The sequence below is a fragment of the Taurulus bubalis genome, assembly GCF_910589615.1.
Source record: "Taurulus bubalis genome assembly, chromosome: 15".
Taxonomy (NCBI): domain Eukaryota; kingdom Metazoa; phylum Chordata; class Actinopteri; order Perciformes; family Cottidae; genus Taurulus; species Taurulus bubalis.
Genome location: NC_136603.1, coordinates 16,972,950 through 16,987,372, shown reverse-complemented (window position 1 = coordinate 16,987,372; position 14,423 = coordinate 16,972,950). Strand labels below are relative to the sequence as shown.

The 14,423-nt window shown below is 42.0% G+C and overlaps 1 protein-coding gene across 1 annotated transcript in view; it reads left to right on the top strand.

Annotated features, from left to right (window-relative positions):
* Positions 1 to 13,199: 13,199 nt before the first annotated feature.
* LOC306747683 (phospholipid-transporting ATPase IH-like) overlaps positions 13,200 to 14,423 on the top strand; it is a gene marked incomplete at both ends in the record, with an annotated part of 28,575 nt that continues 27,351 nt past the window's right edge. The window contains one exon of the mRNA XM_079230765.1: positions 13,200 to 13,238. Within this exon, the coding sequence (XP_079086891.1) occupies positions 13,200 to 13,238 (39 nt within the window). The remainder of the gene's footprint in view (positions 13,239 to 14,423) is intronic.

The window sequence follows — 14,423 nt, the reverse complement described above, 5'->3', positions numbered from 1 at the left end:
CAACAGCAACAATCTACTAAAATACAGATATTTCAGTCAAGGGCTTCCTCAGTTTGAATATTGGTATCAGTGGTTATAATGACATCAGCTCAGTCTATTAATGATAATTATCTGTCACAAGCTATTAGCTACTTGAGACGTTACATTACTTAAAACATGAGACCAAACTAAATATATATATATATATTTTTTTTAAATATGCTCCAAGAAGAAACTAAATAGTTGAGAATAAATGTATTTTGCATTCCTTCATAAAGGCAGAATTCTCAAATATATATTCATCTAAATCTCTCTGAGATTGGAGAATAAAACCGACAAATAAGAACAGAAAGAAAGTGACGTTCAAGTAATGATAAGACCGTCATCTTATTCACATTTCTTTGACCAACTGGAAATTGCCAAATTTGAATACTAAGTGCTTCAGAAAGAAAGAATAATATATAATAGAAAAAATTATAAAAATCCTTTCAGGGATAAAATACAGTGAACACAAGGAGCCCCCTTATTTGTTAGACAAGTCCTCAAACACAAAAAGTCCTCAGATGGATTTGTGTCTTTCTTTAATGTCACATCAAGCACTGCGTGAGATGACCTGAAGCACGTTTGAAATTAAATAATAGGTTTTTGGTACTTGTTCACTGAAATTAATTCTTAATCTTTGGCTGAGCCTTTAGTGATAGGATTTTTTCCCTAGTTCTGATCCATCAGCTAGTTTGTGCCGTGGCTCCGGCTGCAGGCCGGTCCAACAACAACGTTCTCTAAACCCTGCAGCCTGACAGGCAGCTCTGATAAACTCATATCACACATGACAGGGAAACCCAAGACCTGGCCTAATTAGCAAGAGGACGAGAAAGATGGAGGGAGAAGGGGAGAGAAAGGAGAGGAGAGTAGATTGAAAATCAAAACGAGGAAGACTTTATTAGCAGAGCTGGCGACCCCTGGTTATTTATTCATGGGATTACTAAAGAGGACTTTGGAACACAGTGCCCTGCCAAGTTCCCAGCAACCATGTTGCTGTTTTGCTCCTGATAGGTTGCTAAGCATCACTAACTCTTTCGTTCCTTCTCTCCTGCTCTGCCTCATGCAAACACATGCATGCACTTGACACCTTCCTCAGTAGACTTACCTGTCCAGGTATTCCAGTAATCCAGGCCAAGCCTTGTCAGGTGGAAGAAAGTCTATCCCAGGGTGGAGACAGGGGGAGGAGGGGGGAGTCGCAGTAAGTCTAGCCGGTGGAGGGGTGGAGGAGGGAGGAGGGGACCAGAGACAGGGGGCAGGTAAAGGGGATCGTGTTCAGGCTCCTGGGGACAGGAGGCTTGGCGTGGCACTGCACTGCCCACCCAACATCAACACTCTCAGGTTCCCTGGCTCAGATGGGCCAGATAATCACCCTCTCTCCACAGGGACCATCTGGAGGCACGGAGGGAGGGAGGTGAGGGCCATATTTTATTTCCATAAAACATAAATTCACTTATCTGCTGGCGAGATGAAGAAAAAAAAATCCCCCCCTACCCTCTCCCCCTACTTGACATCTGTTCCACACAAAATATCAACACATGAGCACAACATGTAAAGCCTGGTACGGGAACAACATCACACACGTGTTCACGCTCCCAGCAGTGTTCCCTCTCATCTCTGAGTGTCTCCAGTTTGATTGACGCTGCTATCACTGTCGAGATCAGAGAACGGCCTCTGTGATTATCATCTCACCGTGGTAACCGAGACACCCCTAATCCCATAATAATCCTTCACAGTCAGTCAGCACAGTAGTGTTCTGACCTCCTGCAAGGAAAACAAAACGCACACGAATACATGCGCATGCAAACAGACACGCACAGACGCACACACACACACACACACAAGACTACACAAACTCTGACACTGGTTGTTCATGTACCACCGTTTAACTCTATATCTGCCAATAACTGCAGACATAAAGCAGCACCTCACCTGTATTTTTGTCTCTTTTTGTCTCTTTTTGTCTCGTACATTAATTAATAAGAAACACCTCCAAACTTTGGTCAAAGCACTGCACAGTTCTGAAACAGAAACTTGCAGCTGCTTATCATTTCCAACGACAACATCTGCTGTTTTAGCTGTATGGTTGGAAAATGTGTGTGAGATACTGTTGCACACTTTGGTAATGTCTGACCATTCCCACAGGGAAAAGAAAAACAAGTGATACCATGAAGCTTCACATTCACTTGGACTAGACACCTGTAAAAAAAAAAAGTTGAAGACAAAAACATTTTATAAATAAGAGATAATATAAATAAATATTCTAATACATCCTACTACATATATGTGTCTTTATTTGAAAGTGATTTAAAGTCAAATAAAAAACTTGTAGCTGTAGAACAAATTATTGTTTGTTTCTGCAATTTAGATATTGTACATTATAACTATGGCTGAGTACATTCGACAGACTGTTTCTTGTAGCTGAAACAATATAAGAGCCTCTCCTGTATTTTGCAATATTATACAATAATAGATATCTCATGTAATAACTTTTGAAATGCAATCACCTGTACTAGCCTTCCTATTATTTAATAGTTTCCCCTGTGTTAAGACCAGTCAGTCAGTTGAGAGTGAGTTTAGCTGTAATACTGTGATCTGGATAAAAATATAAAAATATATATCAGAAACAGCAGCAGCGTTAAGACAGGGACAGCTGTTTTATTAAGTTGCAGTAATTTATTTTCCTTTTCTCTTTTTGTAATTCATGATGTGTTTTAAAAAGTCCACTAAGAACATGCATTACCAACTAATGTACAGTGAAACACAGCGTGCAAAGTTTAGGTCAGTCTTATTAAATCCAACGAGCAACGACAGTCCATTCTATTCTGAAAGCCTAGATACACTGAATGTATAAATGCAACTAAAAATACATACATTGCATTGTATGTGGAGAAAGATGAACCGCTGGAGTCAAGGACATGTAGCTTTTTTTACACAACCACATAAGTTCCACAAAATTCATTTGAATTCATGCAGATTATACTTTCTTTATTAAAGCAGAATCCATAGCAATGTATTTAAATACTGTAACGAGGAGGACAGCATGGCAGTTACCCGTGGCTTAGCATTAAGTATGCAATTATACACAGCAGAACCATTTCTTTCTCACTGGGCACTGAATGCCAATAATGCCATGTTCAAATTTACTCTGGCTCCTTGTTTTAATGTATATATGTGTAAATCCTTATTCATTATCAATGTAAAAGCAAATAGGAAAGTCATGCTGGTTTCATGTCAGTACTATATGAGCAGAGCGTTCTCCCTTTTCTCCTCTTCTTCTCTTGCCCTCTAACCTGTGCTTATTTATCAGTGCACATGCATGCTCTGTGAGGTGACTAGAGCTTTTCTGAAGAAGTGGAGTGATGGCTGGTTCGCTCCCATGAAGCCCTAACTGTAGAGAGAGGTCCTCAGTCTGGGAGTCAATGGATGTCACTGTTTAACAAGCTTTCTCAGCACTGTTCTGTTGTCAAGAAAAACTGCAGACTTCAGGCAGGACAAAGAAAGACCCTGTAAGTGTGTGTGTGTGTGTGTGTGTGTGTGTGTGTGTGTGTGTGTGTGTGTGTGTGTGTGTGTGTGTGTGTGTGTGGATATGGAAATAACAAAAGACTATGGTTAGCAAGTTGGAGGGGTGCACACCCCATGCTCACACTGTGGGGGGTCCAAATGGGTCATTATTTCACCTCCTTAGAAGAAATTGGTTGCCCTGCTTTTCTTTTTTTGCTGGCAAAGTGAGCCCCAGTGGCACTCTTTATATCCAGATATACCTGTGATTACTTGGGACAATTTGGATTTCATGAAAATAGTCAAAAATGTGACACTCCTGCTGTTCTTGTATTCCTGTCACTCAAGGCATAAACACACGGGTGAAACGATTGTGATGGTGGTTTGATGCTCATGATAGATTCCTCTTATAGGCTGATTAGATTGCAGTCCCACCTTGATTGGGCTGTGTGAACGGGGCTATAGTAAAGCTGATTAAAGGTGCAATGTGTAAGATATAGACAGAATTATTGCTCTACATTCAAAATATGTGAAGAGGTTACAGTGAGTGTTGTGACGTTACGTGAAAGACGTCTACGTGTTCTTTTGCAGAGATATCTCCTGAAATTAGCATGCTAACCAGCTAGCCCCGGCCCACCCTGTCTTGCAATAGCACTTGTACCTCGAGAGGCGATAGTGAGTCACTGTAGCGTCCAGTCCTCCCTCAGTCCAGAGAACAAAGAAGTTGAGTGCGTCAATATTAGGCTCTTTTCACAGCAGCCATTTTGACATGCAAAGTTAACACAGGTGTAATTAATGACATTCATTTTGACCCTGTTACATATAGGTTGGCATGTTAAATAAAATGGGGCCAAATAATGTCATCAATTACGTTACACCTGTGTTTACCCTGCTATGACATGTCAAAATGGCTGCTGTGAAGTGGCCTGTATACCATAGTCTGTGGGTTTTGATAGTTTGTTGATTGGATTAGAATGCTATTTGGAGGGGACGATTATTTATTTTTTATAGCTTCTATATCAGAGTAGTTACTCTCCAAGCACAAGAGGACATCAACATCATAAAACACCCCCAAAATGTATGAAATTACAGAGAAATGGGCCGATAGTAAAGTCTAGAAGTGAACACATCCAGTGAGCCCCAAAGCGAGAGGGAGTCGCTGCTGAGCGAGCTAACCCTGTAGCACAACGGCTGAAATAAATTGAAATAAAAGCCGTACTTTTGTGATGGCTGTGTTTGCGCTATTTTATTCTTATATAATCCTAACAAAAGCTACTAATACTAATAATTAGCTTGAAGCGAATGCAGTGAACTACCAATCTACCCGCTGGATGTGAGGGCCGCTCACCGGCTTACATCACCTCCGCTTTCTTATTGGGGGTGCGAATGCTAACTTGCCCCTGACGGTATGTAGTTCTGGTAGGAGCTGCCCAGAACGGTTGGGTCTGAAAACACCATCATGTAAATGGACTGAACAGCCCCTGGTAAGTGGAACAAACACACAGATAGTTAATGTAAACATGCGCACATGACGAGTTTTAGTAGTTTGCTGTTAACATGTTATTGGCTTTTTCTTTTTATAACAGTGTATGACCCAGTAAGAGAGGTGAAATGCTGCCCCCTGTTCAGGTGGCATTACACATCGCACCTTTACTGCCAGAGATATGGTCCACAGTGTTCACAATAGTGTTCTGCAACAATTAAAGGAGCTGTGTGTAGGATATAGCGGAGCGGTTTCAGATTGCAACCAACTGAATACCCCTCCGCTCATCCCTCCCATTCCAAGCATGTTAAAAACTACGGTGGCCTTTAAGTAATGTTAAAAAAGACTCTCGCCAGTGTTTGGTTTTTCCATTCTGGACTACTGTAGAAACATGGCGGAGCAACATGGCTGACTATGAAGAGGACCCACTCCCTGTGTAGATATCAATTACTCATTCTAAGATGCCAAAAATACAACAATTAATTATGAATTAATTGCAAGTGATTATACACTAATGAAAATTGAATGTGATGTATTCATTTATTGTTGAACTGAAGGCTGTGGGTAATTGAAGAGTATCATAGTTAAATAATTCCCTGGTCTCTGCTTTTATAGATACTGTATTAAAAAAATGACAAACAGGTAGCACCACTATGACTAACATGTGTTTGTTTTTTACATTTTCAGATTTTTTTGATAATAAGAGAGAGAGACAGGAAAGGCAGGGCGGAGAGGGGACGACGTGGACCAGGACCCTGGCCGCTGAGGTAATGACTCTGCCTCAATGGTATATTTTTTGATTTGATTTAATTTGCATTTTCCCGGAAAAAGTAGTAGTCAACAATAATAATTCTCTTAATTTAGTGCAAATGGACATGATTAGTAATTATTCTGTTTTTCATTTTCTTTAAAGTAAGCTTTGCCTGAATCATAGCTTTTAGTTGTGTCTTGCCAATGAAGAAGCAGTAACCCAATCAACCTGATGTCTCATAAAGAAACATAGATTAGAGATTTACTCCATGTGATGTCAAAGTTGAGACACATGCGTATGTATCCCCACTCAGTGCTACTTATTAGAGTTTCTGCAATGAGAACATAATCATTTTGTAGACTAATGTTGTGACAAATGTGTGCAACTAAATGATGACTTAATAAAAAATTCTGATTTAGAAATGCCAAAAACTATAAGAAAACTATAATTAACATCCCATTTAACATCATGGGCAGTCTTTTTTTCCGTCTCCCTTTCATTTGCTAAAGATAAGATTGTTGGCATATTTCATTACACTATCAGCAGACCTGCAACTTAAAGTTGATCTTGTCTCACTGGGGGACGTCATTCTTTCCAACACCTTTTATCACAGATCAACTTGCATCACAGGTGTAAAACTCAGTTGCCTGATGTGCAGTAAAACAGCTCGGAATGAGACTTCTGCTCAATTCAACCAACACGACTCATTTATTTTGACACATTTTAAGATCAGAACTGGCCTGAGCAAAACAAACTCCACTTATGGCATGTGATCCATGAGTGCATTTTCTTTATATTAACAGACGTCATGCTCACTTTGTCTCGCTCTCCTCTTCTCTCTGTCTCAGGTACACACACAAACATACAGAGACAGAGGGGAAAGAGTGCACAAGCTCACTTAACACCACAGGATATCACATTTTATGACTATTCTCAGTGGTGTAACTACAGTATGCATCCATCTCTTCGGCATTAGCGTGATAGATATATTTTTCTTGCTGCCATTAGGGCTGAAGCAGTATGCTGTGCAAGGCTTGTGTATGCTAATGTGCCCTCTCACACCTGCAGTTTCCAATTACCCCTGAGGAATGGAGCCAAGACTCGGTTTGCAGCCACCAGCAATAATATGAGTAATGGCAAAAGTGCACAAGTCCTTTGTGGAAAATGGAAGAAAAAAAATAGAGAAGAAATCATTTAAGAGGGGGTTGGAGAGGGCATGGAACAAGAGGCAAGAAAAGGGTAGAGAGGTAAAGGTAGGCAGAGAGAGGAAGTGTGAGGGAAAGAGCTGTTTTGCCTTGACATTTTTGTCACCACACTGTGCTGATTTTCCTGCTTTGAACATCATTTACAGCAGTCGAGCTCAGAAGCTATCAACTTTGGGGTTTTATGCTTTCCTCCGATCAGAATTCAGCACAGAGATAAACAGAAAGATGTGATCTGAAATAGAAATGCCCAAAGGAATCCACTTAGATACATCCATCTTGCTTTTCTGAATCATCTCAGCTCCTCAATCATCTGGGCTCGGCTTCGTATCTGATTTTGTTTTCCCTTTCTTGTGCTCTGTCAGCTACTGGCGAACCGAGCCAACTATGTTTTCCCTTTCTTCCACTCTCTCTGCTCCGTACAGACAGAGCCAACTATGCTGATTAGATATTTGTTTTGACCACGTGAGAGAGAGAAAGACAGATGACACTTGATAGGCCTATTTTCGGGGTATTGAGCTGCTGATAGTGTGTGCGTGTGTCAGACAGGGGGGTATTAGGGGTCCTGGTGGCTGCTGGCCTTGATAACAGGGGGCGGAAAATCAATCACACCCTGTGACAGCCATGTGAGTAGTCCCGCCCCTCTATTCCCCCCCCCCCCCCCCCCCCCCCCCTTCCTCCCAACTGCTTCTCAACCTCTGACTGTCACTTATAGAGGATGATCTCCAACGTGCATGCAGGAAACCATAAGCACAGAGTATAACCAGGGCACCTGGTAAAAGCCCTGGCAGGATTAGTGAGTTGTATGAGTTGATTACGGTGAGGAACACATGTTCAGGTCACTGTCTCTCTGACTGCACTCTGTTATTGCTCCAAACATTGTTTTTCTTCGCATACTCCCCTCTTTGCTTTGCTTTTCTCTCCCTCTCCATCCACAATCCCCCTCTCCCTATATGCAAGTGTGTGTGTGTGTGTGTGTGTGTGTGTGTGTGTGTGTGTGTGTGTGTGTGTGTGTGTGTGTGTGTGTGTGTGTGTGTGTGTGTGCACAAGCTGAATATGTTGAAGGGGTGAGGAGGGGGGCATCAAATCCGTAGAGAGGACTTGGCAGTTGCTCCTCTCCCTCTCGCTTCATTGCTTCGGTCCTCCCTAAATCCTATTTCACGGTGCCAAGCATCCGCTCCCTGGGATCTCCCCAGCTCCCATCTCCAGACGCAGGTTTAAGCCCCTCTCTTGGCACCCAAACTGGGCATGGAGAGAGAAGGCATGTGACACAAATCAGCACCGCCAGAGACAAAAACACACCTATTATATTTGCTCAGAGAGGGACCGGCGTCCTGCAGCGTGTGCAATGCTTACTCACACAATCTCAGTCTCTCAAACTGCGTTAGATTCGTTGAGCAACCTCTGACACGAGTCGAGAGGTCACACATGAACCGGTAAAGCTGGTTCACTCAAATGCACATTCATTCATTCATCAACTAAGGTCAATCAAGCAATCAGCGAACACACTCAAAAACTCTTTCAGCCAAGAAACAACAAATCTGTTGAAGCTTCATCAATTAATAAACAGTAGGCAAAACACTATAGGCCTAATTGTCACCTTCTGTTAATTTGTTCCCCCATGATACGGGGTAAACTCCTGATTTAACGGTACTCCAATTACAACTAATCAACGCATTTAATTAGCTGCCAAATTACCTGAATCTACACCAACAGGGCCATGGAGCAGATGCATGGTGCATTTAAAAGGCACCTAATGTGTTTTTCATTAACAGCCACTAGATGGCACCACATACTTAGGTTTGCTTTTCTGTTGCACATGAACAGCCATCAAGTAAGGTCTTCATTTTTCTAAATAATACACTATTACCCTGACCTGTGATAAGCATTTCAATTCACTTATAAAGTGCATGATGCAAATGAATAAAATCCACTTGAGTCTTAAGTCCATTCAGATCCTTGTGGATATCTTCAACATCGACTACAGCTCAAATAATAATAGTAATAATATTAGTAACAATAACATCTCCTTTTAGATTTAGTTATATATAATATTGTTACCAATAAGGTATGGACAGTTTTCACAAATATGACATTTCTGTACATGAATCCTGTTTACAAGCTGGGGAGATGAAGCTCTGTTTAAAATCTACTGTAGTCAACTCTGTGTACTCAAGGCTTTCTACACTTCATCCCTTTTGGGATTTGAAGAAATATCTGCTTATCCAAACTGCAGTTGTTCCTCACAAACCTCTTCCCATCCCATATTTGTTATTCTTATACAGGAATAAATTCAGATGTACAGCATAATAGGATCCATTGTTTGTGCTAACAAAAGTACAGAGTCAGCTGCTTGCGCTGCAACAAGAGCTGGAATGATTAAAGTATGTGTGGAAAAAATTATACTAAAACTCAGCACTGAAAGAAACATCACTGGTAAGCAGTCTAAGGTTTCAGCCAATAAACAACACGTCAGCGTATAGACTTTGGCTGATTAAATCTGTTAATGTCTCAAATTTTTAGTTTTATATATATATATTTTTAAATGTTGTTGTTGGGCCCCTATTCACCCCCACCTATGTGCAGTGTATATGTACCCAAGTTCTCAGTACAATCAGTGTACAACATAATATACATGGAGCTTTCATTAGAAACCCACCATTACTTGGATGTTGGCATAATATGACCTGGCCCCAACATCCCTGAGTGTCGCATACAGTAGTTTGAATAAAAGAACATGATAATAGTTATCTTTTAAATTAACTTGCAGTTAATCAGATCAGTAGAGGTTTACTCTTTACTGCACCAATAATGAGCACTAAAACCTGACATGTCACATTTTAAAGATTACAATGCAAACATGCCTCATTTTGCCCTGTTCCACCACCATCTGCAGTCATTTTTGCCTCTGTGTCTGCAGAGAATGTCAGCACACATATCTATTTAAAGTAATTTGACATGTCTTGAATACCACACTCATTGCTATGTCTTATTAATGTGATATGCTGATGGCAGATTCTTCCCACGCAGGACTCATGGCAAAGTAACCCACTGCCCCATATGTCTCTCCCTCGCCCACACAGAAAACAGAAGGAAGGCACGAACAATGACCTAGTTCCTCCACTCACATGGAACAGTAATCGTCAGCCAGCTATGTGATAATCAAAGCTACAGCAGTGGAAACATCAACCCATGCTTCAAACTGAACAGCAATTTCGGCCCTGTTTATCTGAAAATGAAGGGCCGCTGCTCTCGGAGGAAAAAAGAAAAGTCAGATAATTTGTTGATCTGTACATGAACATGTACATACATAATTCAGACGGTGAGAAATAGTTACAAACTTGATGGTTCATTTCCAGGATGGACAAGTAATTTGCTGTGAATTCATCATTGTGAGCCATATCAATATGCTTTTATTCCAAAAAGTCAGCGTTTCTCGTGTTCTTATTATATATAGCGCATCATGGTATTCTTATATCTGCTGTGGTGGCACTGCATGAGCTATCTTAAACTTTTGATTACCATTGCGGTTTCTGTAGGTGTGACCAATGGATAAAAAGAGAACAAGAGGCACTCACAACAGTGGGGGAGAAGGGGGGGATTTGAGCAAAAGTGCCATCTTGGATGCCTCTGTAGAGATAAAACATAATGAAGTGCCCTCTAGGGGGCCCTTCCAGTAGAGAAAATGTGACGAAGTGCCCTCCATAGTGCCTTTGCAGTGGAGAAAATGTAGTGCAGTGCCTTTAACAGAGACTGCCCTACATGCTTGCTGGTGCCCCAACTCACGCAGCTGGTGCCCTTTTATTATTGTCCATCTTCCACTGCATGACAATGACATAAAACATAACATGGACATAATTGTCACAGCCCATAAACGAAGAGCATGCTGTAATCTGTCCACTGAGGCAGACTCATCATTACGCACTAAGTGCCCCGGGGTCTTGAGGGAGGTAAACACAGCATCAAGCGATAGTAGGTCAGAGCTAAAAGTGCTGGATATTTATTATTAATAGTGACTGCGTTAATTGAAAGTCATAACTCCGCAAATGAAACGTCTGGGGCAGACGTCACGCCTCGCCACCCGGCAGCCAAAGGATCCCGCCCAAATGGAGACGAATGCTTATTTGAGTTTTTCTCTGTGCTCATACATGCAGTTGGGTTTAGTACAGGTTTTGTGAATCACATTGTGTCACAACAGGCTCAACAATGGCACGGTTGCTGTTGTGTAGCTGCAGTTAGCATGAACTCTGATACATAACCGAGCTCTAACTTCAGTGTTTTCTTAACTTATTATTTATGTTTGTTGATTGTTTTGTGTCTTTAACTTGATTTTGAACTTGAGTCCTTTTATTGATGATATTTTGTTTGTTTGTCATTTCGATGTTCACAAGTCACCGTTAGGCTACATGTGTGATTCCATCCTTCTCATAATCAAAAGAACTTCTGATCAATATGCATAAACAGCACACATAGAAAGGTGTGGCTACGAAACAGGTATCACTTTCTGATAATTGTTTATAGATTGTAACAAATGGATTTATTAAAGATGATAAAACCATATGCTAATTCTTTATAGATCTATTACAATGAATTAATAACAACATTGTTTGGTTATGAAACTCCCTTACAGCACTTACTGTATTTCTAGAAAGGGACTGAGACGATTTGGATCAAACTCCCGTAATTGACCACTAGTGAACCCTGACAACTGCAGAGTGATGATTAAAGCCCTATTAATGACGTATTAACAGTTTAAACCACATACTTGATGCTTAATTGGAGTAACATGAACATATATTAGTAGATTATAACTGTATTATTAACACCAGCAAGGTTTTTTTTTTTAAACCAACATTTGTGCTTATAAATAAAGCATTAGTAAATCATAATTTACCATTAATAAGGCAATTAGTTACTAGCTTAAAGGGTTATGGAAGTGAGACCAAGGAACATTAATATACAACACAAGAAGATACAACCTCACTGCTGAGCATGTGGTGTAGGACTTTTACAATCGTAATTAAATATTACAGTGACTTTCCTTTAATGTGTATGCATTGGAGAGAGCGTGTGCGAGTGCGTCAGAGTATGTTGTGGAAAAAAGTGTCTGGCATTTAGGGCATGGGGAAATGTCTCCTAAATATACCCAGAGGTTATTCTGTTACATGTGTTATATATGCTATAGGGAATTGTGAGACAACAACTGTGTCAAATAGTGAGACCTGCAAAACATAATTTAGCACACTAGATTAGTACATTAATTAAGTATTGTACTTAAGTATGCTATGGTACCTTACTTAATTATTTATATTTTAACCTACTTCATAGGCCTACTCCACTGCATTTAAGAGGGAAATAATGTTATGAAATAGTTGCAAGTTACTTCTCAGATTAATATTTTAAAAACCAGCATGTGAAATATGTTGCATTGATATACAGCGAATTAAACCAGCAGCAGTTTACTGTATACAACATGTATAATCACTCCAGCTCGGCAGCTAGAGCTTTAAACCGTATCTTACATTTATAGCGGGTTTCACTTGTATTTTACTCTCTTTGCTACTTCTGAATAACATGTAAGTATTTAAAATGAATCCAAGTTTTTCAAATCCCAAGCAGTGAGAATTACTTGATATTGTTGTGGCTTCTGTAGTTTTGCTCTTCTTTTTTTTGCACATGATTGTGTGTTTTGATCTCTTCATGTGGAGGGTAATTATTTATTTCACAGTGCATATTCAGATGTGGGGCTACTCCAAGAGAGGTGAGGGGCAAAACAAAAAAGAAAACCCCACAGTGCGCATGCGCACCCCAGTCATCTGACGGAGTGGGAGCTGTGGACGTTTCACGGTGCCGCGACATCACGGGCCACCGCTGCAACACAGAGCGGGACGCAGACAGCCTCCATGAAGGACCGAGTCCTGCCGGAGTAACACTGCTTCCACGAGCGAGGACCACCCACACTTCTGGCGGCCTGCGTGCGGGGACATTTCTCCTGAAATGTAGCCAGCAGCGTGCGCGCGGGGTGGTTGTAATCGCTCGGTCCTCTGCATGGCTCTTCTCGGGGATGCCATGAAAATCAGAACAGCCGACTGAGAGCGCGCTGCTCCCTCGCTATCACAGACACGGCGGTGGTGAGCGATGGATACTTGTGGAAAGATCCACGTCAGGTAGCGATCCCGACGATCCGAGGAGCCGCTGAAACGTCTCTGCCACAGTTTGGGTCGCGGCCGGAGGCGTCTCAAGGATGGATTTCACGCTGCTCCGGAACATCATCAGCAGATACGTAAGGGCCCCGCGTCTGTCAACGCTGTCACAACTGTAGCGCCGCGTCTGCAAGTGTATCCGTTTGCAATGCATGTTACGTATCTGTGATTGTACCGTGCAGTAGGTGCACACACACACACACACACACACACACACACACACACACACACACACACACACACACACACACACACACACACACACACACACACACACACACACACACACACACACCAGCAGCTGCTGCCTGCAGACGGGTGAGCGTGGACCCGCAGGATGATGATGATGATGATGATGATGATGATGATGATGATGATGAACACTTTGCTCATCTCCAATGATAAACATTTCACTACGGGTGCTTTGGCAGGCCATTGGCTGTGGGCTTTACAATGGCTTTTCTTTCTTTCTGTGGAGCTGAATGGAGAATGTGCCAGTAACTACAGATGCAGTGATGGCTGGTGAATGTGCAGAATGGAAATGAACCTGGCTGGCCCAGTTAAATTGCTCTAGTGAGCTACAATATGCATGCACACTATCAACTGTCTCCTGGCTTCCAGTCACCCTGGTCTGCAGAGGAAAACAATCCCACCCGGGCCTCGCTGGGACTCTGCAGTACTGAATCTAACGCGCTATACTCGCCTCCAGCCCGATGGAGTGATAAGTTGTGCATGTTGAACAGACTTCAAAGTTTACACTCTGAGGAGAAGACACTTTGAGAAAGAGTCCATCAAGGCCTCGTCATTATGAGTGATCCGTCTGTTTGCAGGACATGTACACAGAGTGACAACGTAAATGAGGGCGAGCCGCTGTAACCACATTACTGGTTGGTCTGGTGGGAACAGGCCGGTGTCATCAGCAGGCCACGCTTATCGGCCGGGGCAGGAAGCAGCTGGTTGGTTGGCGGCTGACTTAGAGAATAAAGCGTCTATTGGGAACCAACTCTGACAGGGCTGGTGATCAGACTGGGCACTGCTGGGGTATCGTCCCATCTGCCGTGTGCAGTCTGCGACCCTTTCACCTGACCTTAAAACTGTCTCAGGTGCAGTGAAGATAACTATCAGGATGAGCGTGTGTGTGTGTGTGTGTGTGTGTGTGTGTGTGTGTGTGTGTGTGCAGGTGCGTCCATGCTGTTGTGTGCTTATGTATGTGTGTTTGTCAGGCTTGTACCGGTAAGTGAGTGTTTGTGTTTGTGTGTGTGTGT